We start from the raw sequence: 17911 nt of genomic DNA on the forward strand, positions 1-17911 counted from the left end.
ACGCGTGCGCAGGAGAGGCAGCGCGTGCGCATCAAACTTACGTTTTTCTTGCAGGTTTTCCCGGGAGGGTAAGTCTCCAGGAGCTACACTGATAAAAAGCAGTCGCAAGGCCTGCTTTTTACAAGGTAAGTGGTGAATTATTTAAACTAAAACATTTTTTCCACAGGTTTATAATTTTTAAATACTTTAAAGAAAGGTAAGTTTATTTTTAGCCCCGTTAGAAAATAAAATTCTTTTTTCAAAAATTTAATTTATTATTTAAAATAGTTTTTTCATGTAATTTATAGTTTATTTTAAAAATGTGATGAAAAAAAGACTGAAGGCCTCTCACCACGTGCTGCTGTGCTGAGGACAGCCCCGCCCCCTGCCCCGCCCCCGCTCGCTGATCCTCCAATCAGAGCCGCGCTTCTTCCCGCGCTCTCGGGCCCGCGCTTTGGGGGCGGGGCTTTGAGCGGAGCGCGCGCCCGCTCCTCGCAGTCTGGCCGGAGCTTTTCCCCCCTAGCGAGCGAGCGAGCGGCCGCTTTCGGCCTCAGCCGCCCGGCCTCGCTCTCCTCCGCCCGGCCCTGCCCTGCCGGGGAAAGCCGCTTGACATCAGACAAAAGCTGCTCATGTCTGGCGGGATGGCCAAACGGATCCCGCCGCCTGAATGTGCGGGAGGTGCGCTGCTCGCCGGGCCAGAGCTGAAGGATTCTCTCCCCCCGGGTCTGAAGAACCTGTCAGCAAGAAAAAGACAAAAAGAGCCGCTTCTTCCCGCATTCAAAGTGGTTCAAAATATTAAACGCTCATTTGGTGCGATTTTAATTAGGGCGAGGGCATTAAACGGGCGATAGCGAATATTGGAGTCAATTGAAGCGAAAATCGGGCGCACAATGGGCGGAGAATTGGATATTGCCCATTTTACACAATCGTCCAAAGTTAAAATTACAGCCGTTCAGTGAAAGGAAACTGGTGTCAGAATAGCGACAGGGAGAGCTCAGTGTGATGGTCCTTTGTTTGTGACAACCTGCAATGTTCCAATGGAAGTAGAGAATCAGCGGGGACCAGAATGTCAGCCTCGACCATTGGCTGGAATCCGGGAGTGGGGCTGGAACCCACAGCACTTGGACCCAGAATACAAAAGTGCTGCAGACCACACCAAGCTGACACTGGGATTGACATTCAAGGCGTCTTCTGGATTTACATCCGATTTATTTATTGATAATTGACCATCACTTACATAGACAGGTTTTCTCATTGACAAGTGGCTATCAGTAAATTGACACTTTGACATTGTCCAGTGATGAGGACAATTTAGCGCAGATAAAAAGGCTCAACCCTCGGCCGGTGATCAGGCCCTGACCCTGTCGCCTTCCCGCAGGCCTGTACACATACTGACAGCGAGGAGTAGCCGCACTCTCCTTAAAGCCCTCAATCGGACAGTTTCTATGGCAGGCCAGAGAGCCAGTCCTGCAGACTGCCCCAGTGCACAATGTCGATTCTCAGTCCGAACACTCAGATTGAAGAGAATGGTACATCTGATCATCTTCAAATGATGAAGTGCCCACTCTGTCACTTCAATTGTTGCATCAAATGTTTTTAACTTCAGGACAGTGACACCATTAGTGCCCCTGCTGACCTGTAGCAACACAGAGGGTGAAATTTGTCTTGGCAGGTAGCGCAAAACAGGCGCATCAGCCGCCCATTTCACACTGCGCCCAATATTCTGTCCCACTGAGGTTGTAAAACGGGCTGCTGATTGGTTGTCACCCGCTTCGCTAAACTGCCGAAGGTGAATCTCACCCCCTTTAGTCTCTGCAACTTTATCGATGACCAGTCACTCCGACTTGTGCCCACCTCCAGTCTGACTATAGGATCCCCTGGTCCCACATCACTGGGTGATTTTTCACCGCCACTGACCACCTCTCTCACCCTGTATCCCATAAACAGGCGACACTGCATCACATCGCAGCCTTTCACTCCTCCCGCAAGGAGTAAGTCAGTGGGTTAGAATAAATTGTTCCAAAACACACCGACACAGTGCTGGAAACTGTTGAGCTCAATTGCTTGGCGCAGTGTTAATTACACTCCGATTACAAACTGTTTAACAACAGGAACTGTTTATTACACCGGACCAGGACAGAGAGTCTGAAATCAGCCATAGGAAATGAAAGCAGTTAATAAACTCCAATCAGGCAGGTTTTCATCGGCTCTGCGTTTTTCCCACCCTCATGTAAACAGGGACTGAAGTAAGGGTGGACTTTCTCAGTGAACATGTGGGTGAAAGTGTGGAGATGGGACATGTTGTCCGCATCGTAAAATGACACCTGTCCGCCCTCATAGTCCAGGTACACCCCGATCTCCCGAGGCTTCACACTCGGGGCGAGGGGGGTAGATGGTGAAGTGAGAGCCTTGTATTAATGTCCATTCCTCAGCCAGTATCCAGACTCTGGAGCCTCGACCTCATAGCCTTTCCTGTCAATGGACTCTCGGGCCACTCCCACGTCCCACTCAATCTTCTTCCCACCCGCACCTCCCAGTAGTGCCTCCCTGATGTGAATCCCTCAGATCCCAGGACACAGAGCCAGTTATTGAACCTTTCCGGAGAGTGAGGGAGACGCCTCCATCTCTTTCCACTTCTCACAACTCGTTTAGTCCTTAGACAGGGTGAGCTGGGAACGGGCTGCTTTCGGATCCAGAGTCAGACAGGCTGGAACTGGGAGAAAGTTTAAAAAGAGCAACACCAGTGATTTGTGTTAGGGCTGTAATTTATTAAAACAATGTGTGACTTTCCTTTTTAAAATGTGCCTCCCTGCTGTACAATTTAGTGACTGCTGTTTCAGCTCGCTCTGCACAAAGGGTGAATTATGGGGACCGGTTGCATAAACTTGGTTTGTATTCCCTCGAGGATAAAGGTTTGAATGGCGATTTAACTTTACAACAAAGTTTCCTCTGAGTTACACAGTGAACCCGATCTTCAGTAAGCTCTTTTCAATTGTCAAAATCAGGGATACATGTTTGATAAACAAACCTACATTACAATGTAATCCATCTCATCATAACGATGTGTAGCTCCATCGCAGTTCTGGTCGCCATATTTTTTTAAGAAGGATATAGAGGCACTGTAGAGGGTGCAAAATGATTCACAAGGATGATACCAGAACTGCGATGTTATACGTATCAGGAAAGGGTGAACAGACTGGGTCTCTTTTCTCTTGTAAAGAGATGGCTGAGGGGGAGACTCAATAGAGGTTGAAAAAATTATGCAAGGTTTTGATAGATTAGACAGAGAGAGTGAGTTTCCACATGTGGGGAAGAGCAAAGCTAGAGGCCATTAATATAAGATAGTCACCAAGAAATAAAATAGGGAATTCAGAAGAAATGTCTTTACCCAGAGAGTGGTTAGAATGTGGAACTCGCTACCACAGGGACTAGTTGAGGCGAATAGTATAGATACATTTAAGGGGAAACTAGATAAGCACGTGAGGGAGAAGGGAATTGAAGAGCTATGCTGATCGAGCTAGATGTAGAAAGCTGGACGTTGGCTCGAGTGCAGCATAGATGCTGGCATGGACTGGTTAGGCCGAAGGGCCTGTTTCTGTGCTGTATATTTTATGTAATAAACCATATATTGTGGGCTGGAGTCCCATGTTGGCCAAACCAGAGAGAGCAGATTCCATTCCCTGAAGGATATCAGTGAACTAGTTGGGTTTGTATGAATATCTTAATAGAGTTCGTGGTCTTTTTGTCTGTTAAACTCGACTTTACAATTTGCTATGAAGGGATAAAGAATTTGTGAGCCCTGGGTTCTTAGTCTGGTATCATAACCACTAAACAACCAGGGGAAGAAGGTTCCGGAGGGGCGCTGGTGTCGAAGAGTTGTTGAAGCTTGTGATCCTTGACATCTGAAAGGAAGAAAAAAAGTTTTTTGTTGAAGCGCCGGATGAAACATAGAAACATAGAAGATAGGAGCAGGAGTAGGTCATTCGGCCCCTCGAGCCTGCTCCGCCATTCAATGAGATCATGGCTGATCATCCAAATTCAGTACCCTGTCCCTGCCTTCTCCCCATATCCCTTGATCCCTTTAGCCTTAAGAAATATATCCAACTCTTTTTTGAATATACTTAATGAACTGGCCTCCACCGCCCTCTGTGGCAGAGAATTCCACAGGTTCACCACTCTCTGGGTGAAGAAATTCCTCCTCATTTCAGTCCTAAATGGCTTACCCCTTATCCTTAGACTATGACCCCTGGTTCTGGACTCCCCGGCCATCATAAACATCCTTCCTGCATCTAGTCTGTCCAGGCCTGACAGAATTTTATAAGTTTCGATGAGATCCCCTCTCAATCTTCTAAACTCCAGTGAGTATAAGCCCAATCGACACAATCTCTCCTCATACGTCATTCTTGCCATCCCAGGTATCAGCCTGGTGAATCTTCGCTGCACTCCTTCCATGGCAAGAACGTCCTTCCTCAGGTAAGGCGACCAAAACTGCACACAATACTCAAGGTGCGGTCTCACCAAGGCCCTGTACAACTGTAGCAAGACATCCTTGTTCCTGTACTCGAACCCTCTCACTACGAAGGCCAACATACCATTTGCCTTCTTAACCACCTGCTGCACCTGCATGCTTACCTTCAGCGACTGGTGCACAAGAACACCCAGGTCTCTTTGCACTTCCCCTTCTCCCAATCTATTGCCATTCGAATAATAATCTGCCTTCCTGTTTTTGCCACCAAAGTGGATAACCTCACATTTATCCACATTATATGAACTGTGGTTCAGTGAAGTAAGATTTTAGATGCAGGGTCTGTAATGTCCAAGTGAGAGATTACAGGTGTGTAAGGGCTGTTACCTGGGCTGATACTGTCGATCATTTCTTTCCACACCATGTACTGTAAAGGTCCTTTGAATATCCCGAGAGACAGATTGCCACCTGCTAATGATACTCCATTACAAATTTCATTAATCCTATAAATATAAAATGTTTGATTGTATTAAGTCACAATGAGCGCTTTGCTGAATAAATGTTCTCAGTTGTGCCGGGATGTTGTACAGAATATGTCCTGCCGCCTCTCCCGATCAGCTTATTCCGGGAAATAAACCATAAACAGATCTGAAGCGGCAGAGGCCAGTGTAAAGCCCAGACTGCAGCGAGCAAGAGGCTGCAGTGCAGAATACAATGGCACTGAGGCAAACACTCAATAATTGCAGACTCTGAATCCACAAAGATAGAATCAGATGTGTGTGGAAATTCTATTTTGTCTGCATTTGGAAGCTCATCCCCAGTTTAAAACACACAGGGACACAATCTCTCACACACACAAACAATATTTATCTGTGCCCACTTGCTCCACCCCAAGAGCTTGCATCATGTAGTCAGGTTTTGTCAGACTTTTGCTTCACATTTCTCCCCTTATAATTTCCAATATCCACATTTATAATAGAAACTGCCTCTGGAAGTCTGTTATTACAACCTCCCACCACCAGGGGCGCAATAGCAACTAGATTGTCAGCTCCAGGTTGCTCAAGTCTGCAGCGCCCAGACTCTCCTGTGCTCCAGCAACTCTACTCCCCAAATTGCTGCAAGTTCAGTTATCTGACTATTAAAAAAATCAAACTATCATCCAGAAAATAAGGGCAGAATGCATGAATTTAAAATGTTGACTGGATTATATCTGCGTGCCCTAGCCCTATTATTACTGATCCCCAACTTCCCTAAACCAGCAGCGTCCACTTGTTCTCGACTCCAGGAATGCAATCTCACAGCAGATGGAGCAACAGCTTCCATTGATACAGCGCCTTTAACACAGTAAATCCTTCCAAGGCGCGACACTGGGCGACAGAAGGAGATACTAGGCAGGTGGCCAAAAGCTGGCTCAAAGAGGTAGGTTTATAAACAGCGTCTTAAAGAAAGAGAGAGAGGCGGAGAGGTTTAGGGAGGGAATTCCAGAGCTCAGGGCCGAGACAGCTGAAGGCACGGCCGCCAATGGTGGGGCGAAGGAGATCGGGGCTGCACAAGAGGCCAGAATTGGAGCAGCGCCGAGATCAGCAAGGGCTGTGGGGCTGGAGGAGGTTGCAGAGATAGGGAGGGGCCATGGAGGGATTTGAACACGAAGATGAGAATTTTAAAATCGCGGCGTTGCGGGACCTGGACACATAATCACACACAAGTACACACAGCCGGCGCACCCAGACATGTGCCCCCATCACATAGACACACACACAGTCAGAAAACACTGAATCCGACAGGTCCATCAGTAAATATAACTACACAGATTTCATTGTGATGTAAAGGCCAATACTGTGTTCTGGGCCAACATAACCGGCAACTAAAAGCGGAATCTCTGGCAACACTCCGAGAATGGAGGAGCCCGAGATTCTGCTGCCCTCCCATTGGTTAGTTGTGTATCACTGAGAGCAGCACAATCGCCCAGTGAATCTAGGAAAGTCCAGAAACTAACTAACCCGCTCCGTTGTGTTCACAAGTGTTAGAGGAATGTTGGCCCTCTCACTTTAAACTTTTATTTCTTATTTTATGGCTGTGCCTTTATGAATAAATCACATCAGAGAATCCCCTCACCTTGAGAAATATCTTGTTGATCCGTTTGTATCTGGAACTCGAAGAATACTTGCTCAATGGAATCTACATTCTCTTGAATTTCTCGGAGGTTTTCCTCCATTGTTTCTAGAATCTTCCCCTCTTGTTCCCTGAGATCTCTGATTAAACTCTGCTCTTTCTCACTGAGAATCTGGTGCATTTTAGCGAACTCGGATGTGATGCGGGTCTGCAGACTGCTCGACTGTTCCTACCAAATGAAACGTGAAACATAATTAATGTACCGCGAAAAAGGGAACAAAACTAACCGAGATCCCAAAAAATCAGCACAGGGAGACCTTACCCTAACTGCAGAAATCTGCTGTTTCTGTTTTAATTCCGGTTCTAGAACCGCCGATTTCTTCTCTGTGAGAGAATCTAAGGAAGATTTCAGCTGATCCTGGGATTGGGAGAGAAAAATCACAGAATAAAAGTGTTTGTGAAAACAGGCGAGTGAAAGAGTGGATCAAGTGAATCTCTTGTTCATTTTACCCTGTAGATCTCAACAGCTTCATTGATGGGCAGGAAGCGGCGCGACTCGTCACTCTGCCCGTCCCTCCCCGCAAGGCACGTCACACAGATCAGTTTCTGGTCAGTTTCACAAAACAGCTTCAGTTCTTCCTGATGTTCCTCACAGTGAAGTTTACTTTCCTTCTCTTTCCCATTCAGGTTTAATTTTCGCGCTTTCTGGGCCAGACTCGCTCAGGCCCGATTGACCCGGAGGTTTCTGTCTGCAAATTCCCCTCTACATTCCGGCCAGGAGTTTGTCGCCTCCTGGTGTTCCCGAGGCCGGGTGACACAGGCGCGGCACAAGTTGTGCCCGCACTCCAGTATAACCGGATCGGTGAAGAAATCAAGACAAACGGGACAATTTCAATCCTCAATGAAACTCTCCGCCTCGTGTCTGGAAGCCAGGATGAGTTTCAGCGCTTCCTGATTCAAACTGCTGGGCTGATATTTCTGTGGGTGGATCAGCCCCGGTTCGCCCATCAAATCCTCCTTCGGTTCCCTGCGGTGTTACCGTATTTACTCTGACAGTGATACAAAGTTATATAGTCACACAATAAAAGACAATTCACAACTCCCTGTCATGAACTAACACTAAATTGTCACTAAATTGGCCTCGTCAGTTCCCTGCTCTGTTACCGTATTTACTCTTACGCTGTTACAACGTTATATATCGCACATTAACATTCCTAATCCCTAATAAAAACAGAAAATACTGGAAACACCCAGCAGATCAGGCAGCATCAGTGGAGGGAAAAACAGAACGTTTCAGGTCGGTGACCTTTGGTCAGAACTGGAAAGGGTTGGAGATTTAACAATCTGTAAGCAAGTACAGAGCCAGGGGAAGGGGGGAGGGGTGGGCGCGCTGGGAAATAACAAAAGGGAGGGTCTGTGATAGGGTGGGGGGCTGGAGTGAATAAATATCAAAAGGGATGATGGTGCAAAGCAAACGAGGGTGGTAATGGGACAAGTATAGAAACATAGAAGATAGGAGCAGGAGTAGGCCAATCGGCCCTTCTAGCCTGCTCCGCCATTCAATGAGATCATGGCTGATCATCCAAATTCAGTACCCTGTCCCTGCCTTCTCCCCATATCCTTTGATCCCTTTAGCCTCAAGAAATATATCCAACTCCTTCTTGAATATATTTAATGAATTGGCCTCAACTGCCCTGAGTGGCAGAGAATTCCACAGGTTCACCACTCTCTGGGTGAAGAAATTCCTCCGCACCTCAGTCCTAAATGGCTTACCCCTTATCCTTAGACTGTGACCCCTGGTTATGGACTCCCCCGCCATCGGGAACATCCTTCCTGCATCTAGTCTGTCTAGTCCTGTTAGAATTTTATAAGGCTTAATGAGATCCCCTCTCATTCTTCTAAACTCTAGCAAATATAAGCCTAATCGACCCAATGTCTCCTCACACGTCATTCCTGCCATCCCAGGTATCAGTCTGGTGAATCTTCGCTGCACTCTCTCCATGGCAACAACATTCCTCCTCAGATAATGCGACCAAAACTGCAAACAATACTCAAGGTGTGGCCTCACCAAGGCCCTGTACAACTGCAGCAAGACATCCTTGCTCCTGTACTCGAATCCTCTCGTTATGAAGGCCATCATACCATTTGCCTTCTTAACCGCCTGCTGCACCTGCATGCTGACCTTCAGCGACTGGTGCACAAGGACACCCAGGTCTCCTTGCACTTCCCCTTTTCCCAATCTATTGTTGTTCAGATAATAATCTGTCTCCCTGTTCTTGCCATCGAAGTGGATAACTTCACATTTATCCTCATTATACTGCATCTGCCCAATCACCCAACCTGTCTAAATCATACTGGAGTTTCTCTGCATCCTCCTCACAGCACACACGCCCACCCAGCTTTGTGTCGTCTGCAAACTTGGAGATATTACATCTAGTTCCCTTGTCTAGATCATTTACATATATTGTGAATAACCAAAGGTGGGTCCAGAGGAGATGTGAATGGTTCCAGCAGAATGGTGACGGTGGTTATGATCTGAAGTTCTTGAACTCAGTGTTGAGGCCGGAAGCTGTAAAGTGCCTAATGGCAAGATTCCTAATCCCTGTCATGATGAACTAACGCTACATTATCAGATGCTGCCTGACCTGCTGAGTGTTTCCAGCATTTCCTGTTGTTATTTCAGATTTCCAGCATCCGCAGTATTTTGCTATTGTATTAGTGTTTGGTTCACTGCCACTTCTCTCCTCGGAATGCCCACCTTGAAGAAGTTCTGCTCTTCTCTCCGACGGGATTTCCGTTTGTCTCTTCAACCTTGTTCATCTTCATTGCTTTTGGTTTCCATTCTCGTGTTTGATCAGGTATCTGCCAAGACTCGTTTTCACAGCCACATCTCTTTCCTCAGCAACTGTCTCCGGTTCCGACTTATTCCACTTGGATTCCGACTGAAATTCCACCCTTCGTGTTTCAGATCCCCCCAGGATTACAGATATCTCCGAGATGTTCAGCGTTCCTCGAACTACTGCTCTCGCCACATCCTGAGATCCACGCTCAACGCCATGTGTCGCCACATCAACACTCTCGCCCTCTCCCTTCTGCAGCACCGACGCACTCTATCTCATAGCTGTCCTGGGCTACAGTTCCAGTTCATCCTTCGCCTCATCCGGCGCTTCGACAAAAAACTTGTTTTCTTCCTTTCAGATGTCAAGGATCGCGAACTTCAACAACTCTTGGACACCAGCGCCCTCCGGAATCTTCTTCCCCTTCACTTTCCTCTGACCCCATCCCTTCTTCCAATCTCACCCCCTGCTGTGTTTTCACTCTCCCCTCTAACCTTCCCCTCTCTGACCCCGAGCGAGGGAGGCTGCCTGGCCTGCTGAGTGTTTCCAGCATTTCCTGTTGTTACTACATTATCAGAGCTGCTCATAAGCGGCCGTTTGGAAGAGACAGACGAGTAGATGTCATTTTAGAGACAAAGGCGGGAGTTAACAGTGAACTCAGGAAACGGGAGTGAGAAATATATAAGGACACATTTGAGATGGAAAGTCCGGCTCTCACAAGCGATCTTACAGAGCTCCGTGACCCTATGAGCCTCTGTCCAGTCTAACCAGGTCCGCAGAGAGAGTTGAGCGACACACATTTTGCCCCGCAGAGTGAATGCCATCGCGATATTCGCCAGAGGACCCGACACACCAGGAGTGCAGCAGACTGGAGTTGACTTGCCCAAGACAGAGTCTTGAGGCCAAGACTGACAGCGATCCTGTTCAGTTCCCGAGTTCTCCAATCGCTTGTTCTCCACCATTACTCGACTGAACTCGCTCTGTGGGCACAACAATGCCCTGGTGTCAATCATATTGGATTATGTCGGGCAATTCAAAGCACGCTAAATACTGCAGCATATATCAAACCTTACACATTAATGGCGAATCCCAATGTGTGTATATTTCCCACATGATTGTGGATATTAATGTGACATTTTCTAGCTAATCTTTCCCAATGAGGGCCCTGGAACGTGTAAACAAACAATGGGATTGAATGAAATCAATGTTGAGAAGGTGGATTTGATCAGATTCAAGTGTAAGAATACATAAGAATCAGAGGATGATACAGCACAGAAGGAGGCCATTCGGCCCATCGTGCCTGTGAACCTTCAGAGACAGTCACCGCTTCTTGGGCCGTTTTTAATGGGGATTCTTTCCTGCAGCACCGATATGCTGCCAGCAGGTGGCAGTAATGCACTTTGTAACAATGACAGACTTGCGATCAAACAGCGTCTCAGGGACTGGGAGGGCAGCACTGCCTGAGATGTGAATCCACAGACCCAAAATACCCGACACACAGTTTGAGTAACTCGAGAATCTTTTCTATTTCCGAAAACAAACTTCATTTACTCAAACATAAACGAAACAAGCTGCAAATACATTCTGTACAGTATAAAGTCATCTTGGATTTCAAGCCTCACTTTCAATGCATCAATGCTCTCAACTTCAACCACCCAATGAGGCAGCGAGTTCCACATTCTCACCAATCTCCATGTAAAGAAATTCCTCCTAATATTGGGGGAAAGTTGACACTCCAAGGCCTTCCAGCATCAGTTGATGTTTGTTTCTGGCCCAGTGTCCCTGGGAAGGATCCATTGAGCACAGAGGCTGTATTATGGAGTTGCCTGGGAGGACCCGGCCTCGACAGAAAATCCACTGCATCTTCACATAAGAACATAAGAAATAGGAGCAGGAGTCGGCCATTTGGCCCTTCGAGCCTGCTCTGCCATTCAATAAGATCATGGCTGATCTTCTATCTCATCTCCAGTTTCCTGCACTATCCCCATATCCCTGGATTCCCTTAATATTCAAAAATCTATCAATCTCTGTCTTGAATATACTCAATGACTGAGCCTCCACAGTCCTCTGGGGTAGAGAATTCCAAAGATTCACCACCCACTGAGTGAAGAAATTTCTCCTCATCTCAGTCCTAAATGGCCGACCCCTTATTCTGAGACTGTGACCCCTGGTTCTAGACTCCCCAGCCAGGGGAAACATCCTCCCTGCATCTACCCTGTCAAGCCTGTAAGAATTTTGTATGTTTCAATGAGATCACCTCTCATTCTTCTAAACTCGAGAGAATATAGGCCTAGTCTATTCAATCTCTCCTGATAGGACAATCCCCCTATTCCAGGAACCAGTCTGGTGAACCTTCGTTTATTCCCTCTATGACAAGTATATCCTCCCTTAGTTAAGGAGAACAAAACTGTACGCAATACTCCAGGTGTGGTCTCACCAAGGCCCTATATAATTGCAGTAAGATGTCTTTACTCTTATACTCAAATCCTCTTGTAATAAAGGCCATTTGCTTTCCTAGTTGCTTGCTGCACCTGCATGTTAACTTTCAGTGGTTCGTGTACAAGGACACCCAGCTCCTCTGAACACCAACATTTCCCAATCTTTCACCATTTAAAAAATACTCTGCTTTTCTATTTTTCCTACCAAAGTGGATAACTTCACATTTCTCCATATTATATTCCATTTGCCATGTTTTTTCCCACTCACTAAGACTATCTATATCCCCTTGAAGCCTCCTTGCATCCTCCTCACAACTTACATTCCCACCTCGCTTCGTATCATCAGCAAACTTGGATATATTACATTTGGTCCCCTCATCTAAATCATTGATGTAGATTGTGAATAGCTGAGGCCCAAGCACTGATCCTTGCGGTACCCCACTAGTTACAGCTTGCCAACCCAAAAATGACCCGTTTATTACTACTCTCTGCTTTGTGTCCGTTAACCAATCCTCAATCCATGCTACTATATTAGCCCCAATCCCATGTTTAATAACTTCGTCTGTGTCACTTTACCGAATGCCTTCTGAAAATCCAAATACACCACATCCACTGGTTCCCCCTTTTCTATTCTGCTAGTTATAACTCAAAAAACTCGAACAGATTTGTCAAACACGATTTCCCTTTCATTAATCTGTGTTGACTCGGCCCAATCCTATTGTTATTTTCTAAGTGCCCTGTTACCACCTCCTTAATAATAGATTCTAGCATTTTCCCTACTACTGATGTCAGGATAACTGGTCTGTAGTTCCCCGTTTTCTCTCTCCCTCCTTTCCTAAATAGTGGGGTTACATTTGCTACCTTCCAAGGTGCTATATAAATGCAAGTCTTTCTTTCTAGCAGATAAAATCGATCCTCAATGCTTCAATCCCTCGAAAGATCTTCTCTGTACCTGTCATCTAAAGTCACACCTTGACATTTGTGGCACTTTGTGTTTTAGGGTGAGCGGCTGCAATCATTAACACAATTCAGTTTATGGATCTCTATCTCACACCGTGTGTCACCAGAGGGTTTGTAGTCGGCAGTGAGTTCAGTCTGGAGCAAAGTGCCCTGGAATCTCGATCCCCGCCCATCTCCGCCTCCTCCCTCCCTCTCTCTCCCTCCCCCCACTGTCAACACTCCCGGAACCTTCACCCTCCCGGCCAGGGTTCAATTATTCCCCTCCGTGCTCTGATTGGCTGAACTCGCTGAACTGAGGCTGTTCGGCAGCAGAAAAACATCGAAACTGAAAGCGGTTTGAATCAGGAAGTGCTGAGGGTGAACATGGCTTCCAGACAGCAGGCCGAGAGTATGACTGAGGATTTAAATTGTCCCATTTGTCTGGATTTCTTCACCGATCCGGTAACACTGGAGTGTGGACACAACTACTGCCGCTCCTGTATCACACAGTGTTGGGAAAAGAAGGAGACAAACTCCTGCCCGGAATGTAGAGAGGAGTTTCCGGAAATAAACCGCAGAGTAAATCGGGCCTTAGTGAATCTGGCCGAGAAAGCTCGAAAATTAAAACTGAATCCGAAAGAGAAGGAAAGTAAACTTCACTGTGAGGAACATCAGGAAGAACTGAAGCTGTTTTGTGAAACTGACAAGAAATTGATCTGTGTGATTTGTAGAGATGCGCGGGAACACAGAGAGCACCGCTTCATGCCCATTAAAGAAGCTGTTGAAATCTACAAGGTAAAAGGGAGCAGGTTTGATCACCTGATTATTTTATCACATTTTCATGGTCTAACACTTTTATTCTGTGATTTTCTCTCCCAATCCCAGGGTCAGGTGAAATCTTCCTTAGATTCTCTCACAGAGAAGAAATCGGCGGTTCTAGACACGGAGCGGCGGCAGAAACAGAAGATTTCCGAAATTAGGGTAAATCGTCCTGTGCTGATTTTCGAAACTTGATGTTTTTTTTGCTTTTATTGCAGAAAAAATATTTTTCCCATTTCATTTGGTAGGAACAGTCGAGCAGTCTGCAGACCCGCATCACATCCGAGTTCACTAAAATGCACCAGATTCTCAGTGAGAAAGAGCAGCGTTTAATCAGAGATCTCAGGGAACAAGAGGGGGAGATTCTAGAAACAATGGAGGAAAATCTTCGACAGATTCGAGAGAATTTAAATTCTATTCAGGAGAAACTCTCAAAGTTGCAGAAACAGATGGAGCAAAAAGACGAGCTGACATTTCTGAAGGTGAGGATTATATTTCAGTTTAGTTCAGTGAAAGTTCACAGTCACAAGTTGACGGGCGAGAATTTTGACATAAATGCAGCATTTTCCCAATAATTCGTCACTGATTTAAACCGATCGATTGTTTTGTCTATCCCGGGCGGAGCTGCGATTGTCACCGAACTAATCGACCTCCCACAATATCTACAGGATCCCGGGAATACCTGCAACCTCCCCGGGAATGAGTTGCCGTGATCTTGATATTTAGTCTGTAATTATTTCTGTGGTGCCCAAGTTTAATATTCTCCTGAAACTCACATTCCAATCCAGTTCCAGTCCCATGTTGTGAGTGTGTGGGTGTGTCTGGTAGGGTGGGTGTGAGAGGCACTGTGTCTGTGAGTGACACTGATGTTGATTTCTAGTATCTGATACTCTAATAAGATTTTTCAACTATATCCTGTTTCTATCAGAAGCATTTAATAATTTTTCGTGTAATTTCTGATGGCCTGTTTTCAAATCTGCCGCTCATAGAATTACACAGAATTTTCCAGCACAGAGACCGGCCATTCGGCCCATCAGATCAATGTCAGTGTTTATGCTCCACACGAGCCCCCTCCCACCTTACTTCATCTCACCCTATCAATATATCCTTCTGTTCCTTTCACAGAATCACAGAATCACAGAATCTACAGTGCAGATAGAGGCCATTTCGGCCCATCGAGCCTGCACCGACACATATCCCACCCTATCCACGTAACCCCACGTATTTAATCCCCTAACACTAAGGGTCAATTTATCATAGCCAAATCAACCTAACCTGCACATCTTTGGACTGTGGGAGGAAACCGGAGCACCCGGAGGAAACCCACGCAGACACAGGGAGAATGTGCAAACTCCACACAGACAGTCGCCCGAGGCCAGATTTGAACCCGGGTCCCTGGCGCTGTGAGGCAACAGTGCTAACCACTATGCCACCGTGCCCCCCTCATGTACTGATCTCGCTCCCTTTTAAATACATCGGTGCTATTCTCCTCAACTTGTGGTAGCGAGTTCCACATTCTAAACACTCTCTGAGTAAAGAGATTTCTCCTCAATTCTCCTTTGGATTCATTACTGACTCTCTTATATTTATGACCCCTCGCTTTAGACTCCCCACAAGTGGAAACATCTTCTCTACATCTGCCCCATCGAATCCTTTCATAATGTTAAAGACCTCGCTCAGGTCTCCTCTCAGTCTTCCCTTTTCTAGAGAATAATCTTTCCTGTTCACTCTTTCCTGTTAGTTGTACCCTCGCAGTTCTGGTATCATTCTTGTAAATCTCTTTTATACGTTCTCCTGTGCTTCTATATCCTTTTTGTAATATCCTCTTTCTACCTGTGTGTGGGCAGCAGTGAGAATTGGGAATTATCAGCAGCTTGTAACAATCTGGGTGTAATTTCTGCTGTCCCGATATAGACGCTCAGTCTCTGTCAACTCAGATTGTGTTTTATTTATTTCAGGAAGAAACTCGTCAGAAGAGGAGGTAGGCCATGCTCTTTACTGAAACTCTGCACTGTTTGGTAAAATAGCTCAGGAAAGTGTTTATGGTCAATTTATAACCAATTGTTTGATATTTGCAGGATTAGTGAGGACGAGAATACACTGACATTAGTAGATACCGCCCTGACTATCGAAAAATTCAACGGCCCTTTACCGTACGCAGTGTGGAGTGAAATGCTGGATTCCATTAACCCCGGTAAAACTCATATAAGTTCCTTTGGCCTGATTTATATCTCATAATTTGATTCGTTATACATAAAAATATCATAGATAGTATCTTTTAGTACTAAGTAGTTGCTAAGGAACGCGGTTAAAAGCGGGCCTGGATGGAGTTAGTGTTATTCATGCACCAAATCCATGTTCTAAAAAGCATCGCCTTCAACTGGTCAGCTGAAAATGTCAGCTCCCCGAACATGACCAACACAGGGACCCTCAGATGAACCACAGCCTCCAGAACCCATCGATACTTTGCACACTTCAGCAACAGGAAACACCGCCCTTCCCAGCTGAACCTTTCCTCCTCTACAATACTCATCTCCTGATCCATCTCCATCTTGTGTGTCAAACTCATGTCCGTGACCAAGGTCAGGACAGGAAGCCTGGGAGCGAGGCTTTCTCTGCCTGTTGAGGGAGGAGTGGTCAGGGGTATAGAGTTAGCTGGTGCTCACTGTGGACCTGGGGAGCAAGCACTGGATTGCTGAAAGTGTCACCAAGGCTTATTCTCTCAATTGCCTTGAATCATTCCACTCCCCTAAACAATCACCTCTTATACATCCAGGGATAGTTTCAGGGTAGAGGTATGACAATGGTGCATCACATTGAATAACCGCTGGTGCTTTGCATCCACGTGCGGCCCCGTATGAAGCCTGTTTGTTTGCATGGACCAGGCCGGAGATATCTGGAGGTTAAGATATTGGCCAATATTTTCTTGTCAGCATTGAGGAGGATTCAGTTTTCTACGATGAGCAATGGTGGTGACCTTTCTGTTCATATGTATTAACATGATTGTGACTAAGTTAAGTGTGTCTGTGTCCTTGTCTCCAGCACATAGTGCGGGGTTTCAGTAGCGGGAGAGTAAGTTCCGTGATTAGGACCTTGTAAAACTCGGTAGGCGAGCTATTAGTTGGTGTGGGACCAGGTCACTATTTTTCCCAGATTGCTCCGGCTGCTTGTCCTAGTGCCCTGTGTCCACTGGAAGCTTGTCCTGTTGGGAGTGAAGAGCACAGTTTAGGTCTCCACTCATGGTTACTGTGCTGTCCATACGTGGGGCGAGTGTGAGGATTGCTGATGTGGGGAATGTGGGGACACCTCATTCAGGACACAGAACTGAAGCTTCACTTTGGGTTCTCCTGTTATTCGAGATTCTTTAGGATGGAGCGGCCTCCTTCTCCAGGAATGCGTGTCTCAGAGTAATGGGAAGGTTCCTGTTGATTAGTGTGACTATCCTCTGCTCTTGGGTCAGTAGAAGGCAGCAAGCATTGGTCCCACCCACTCACTCACAAACTTGGTGTGTTCTGAGGGTGGTGAGGAGGATCTCCTGCAGAAATGGAGCATCCAGCTGTTCTTTTATGTTGATCAGTTTATTTTGCCTGATTATGTGCTGGAGTCTGTTGAGATTCGTGGATATAATTTGATTGATGGACTGTATTCAGGGCGATGTCGGTTTGCTGTCTCCAGGGTGTCTTTTCCACTTGAGGGTGCCTCTGAATCTGGGGCCGGCCCGGTTGTACCAGCTTTGCTTGAGTTCCTGTCCAGGCTGCTGTTCAGACTGATCGAGTTGTGGACCACAGCTGCTTCATCCTCTTTTTTTTTCTCTACTTTTTCCCTTGAATTATTTATTCACTGCCCTTCCTTACCTTTTCCCCTGTGGTAGCTCTTTTCCTCACTCCATCTGTGGGATGTATTCTTGATCCTGTTATGTGTTATCCTAATACACTAAATATACATTGGCTTTTTACAAAATAATCTGTATTCAAACCCCGTTAAACGATCTTGAAAACTTGGAAATAATGAGAGGTCGGTTGAATACTTTTCAATCATATTGATCCACCCACTACATACAGAGACTGAGATTACTGGTACAGACAGATCATACAGTGAACATGAGATTACTGGGACAGACAGATCATACAGTGAACATGAGATTACTGGGACAGACAGATCATACAGTGACATTAAAATAATTGGTACAGAAAGATCATACACTGACCGTAAGATTACTGGGACAAACAGATCAAAATGTTACTGTGAGATTACTGGCACAGACAGATCAGACGGTGACTGAGATTACTGGGACAGACAGAGCAAACAGTGAATGTGAGATT

The 17911-nt window shown here is 46.1% G+C and overlaps 1 protein-coding gene and 1 pseudogene across 1 annotated transcript in view; one reads left to right on the forward strand and one right to left on the reverse strand.

The window, feature by feature from the left end:
• Nucleotides 1-606: 606 nt before the first annotated feature.
• LOC147096295 (zinc-binding protein A33-like) lies at nt 607-7564 on the reverse strand (annotated as a pseudogene).
• Nucleotides 7565-13141: 5577 nt separating this feature from the next.
• The window catches only part of LOC147096296 (zinc-binding protein A33-like), a 38856-nt gene continuing 34086 nt past the window's right edge, over nt 13142-17911 (forward strand). Inside the window, exons 1-5 of the mRNA XM_085973868.1 lie at nt 13142-13565; nt 13656-13751; nt 13838-14071; nt 15548-15570; nt 15668-15783. Coding sequence (XP_085829994.1) covers nt 13155-13565; nt 13656-13751; nt 13838-14071; nt 15548-15570; nt 15668-15783 — 880 coding nt within the window. The 5' untranslated portion in view covers nt 13142-13154. The remainder of the gene's footprint in view (nt 13566-13655; nt 13752-13837; nt 14072-15547; nt 15571-15667; nt 15784-17911) is intronic.

This window comes from Somniosus microcephalus, unplaced genomic scaffold (genome assembly GCF_052327205.1).
Source record: "Somniosus microcephalus isolate GS21.2 unplaced genomic scaffold, FLI_Smic_1.0 unresolved_chr1, whole genome shotgun sequence".
Classification (NCBI taxonomy): Eukaryota; Metazoa; Chordata; class Chondrichthyes; order Squaliformes; family Somniosidae; genus Somniosus; species Somniosus microcephalus.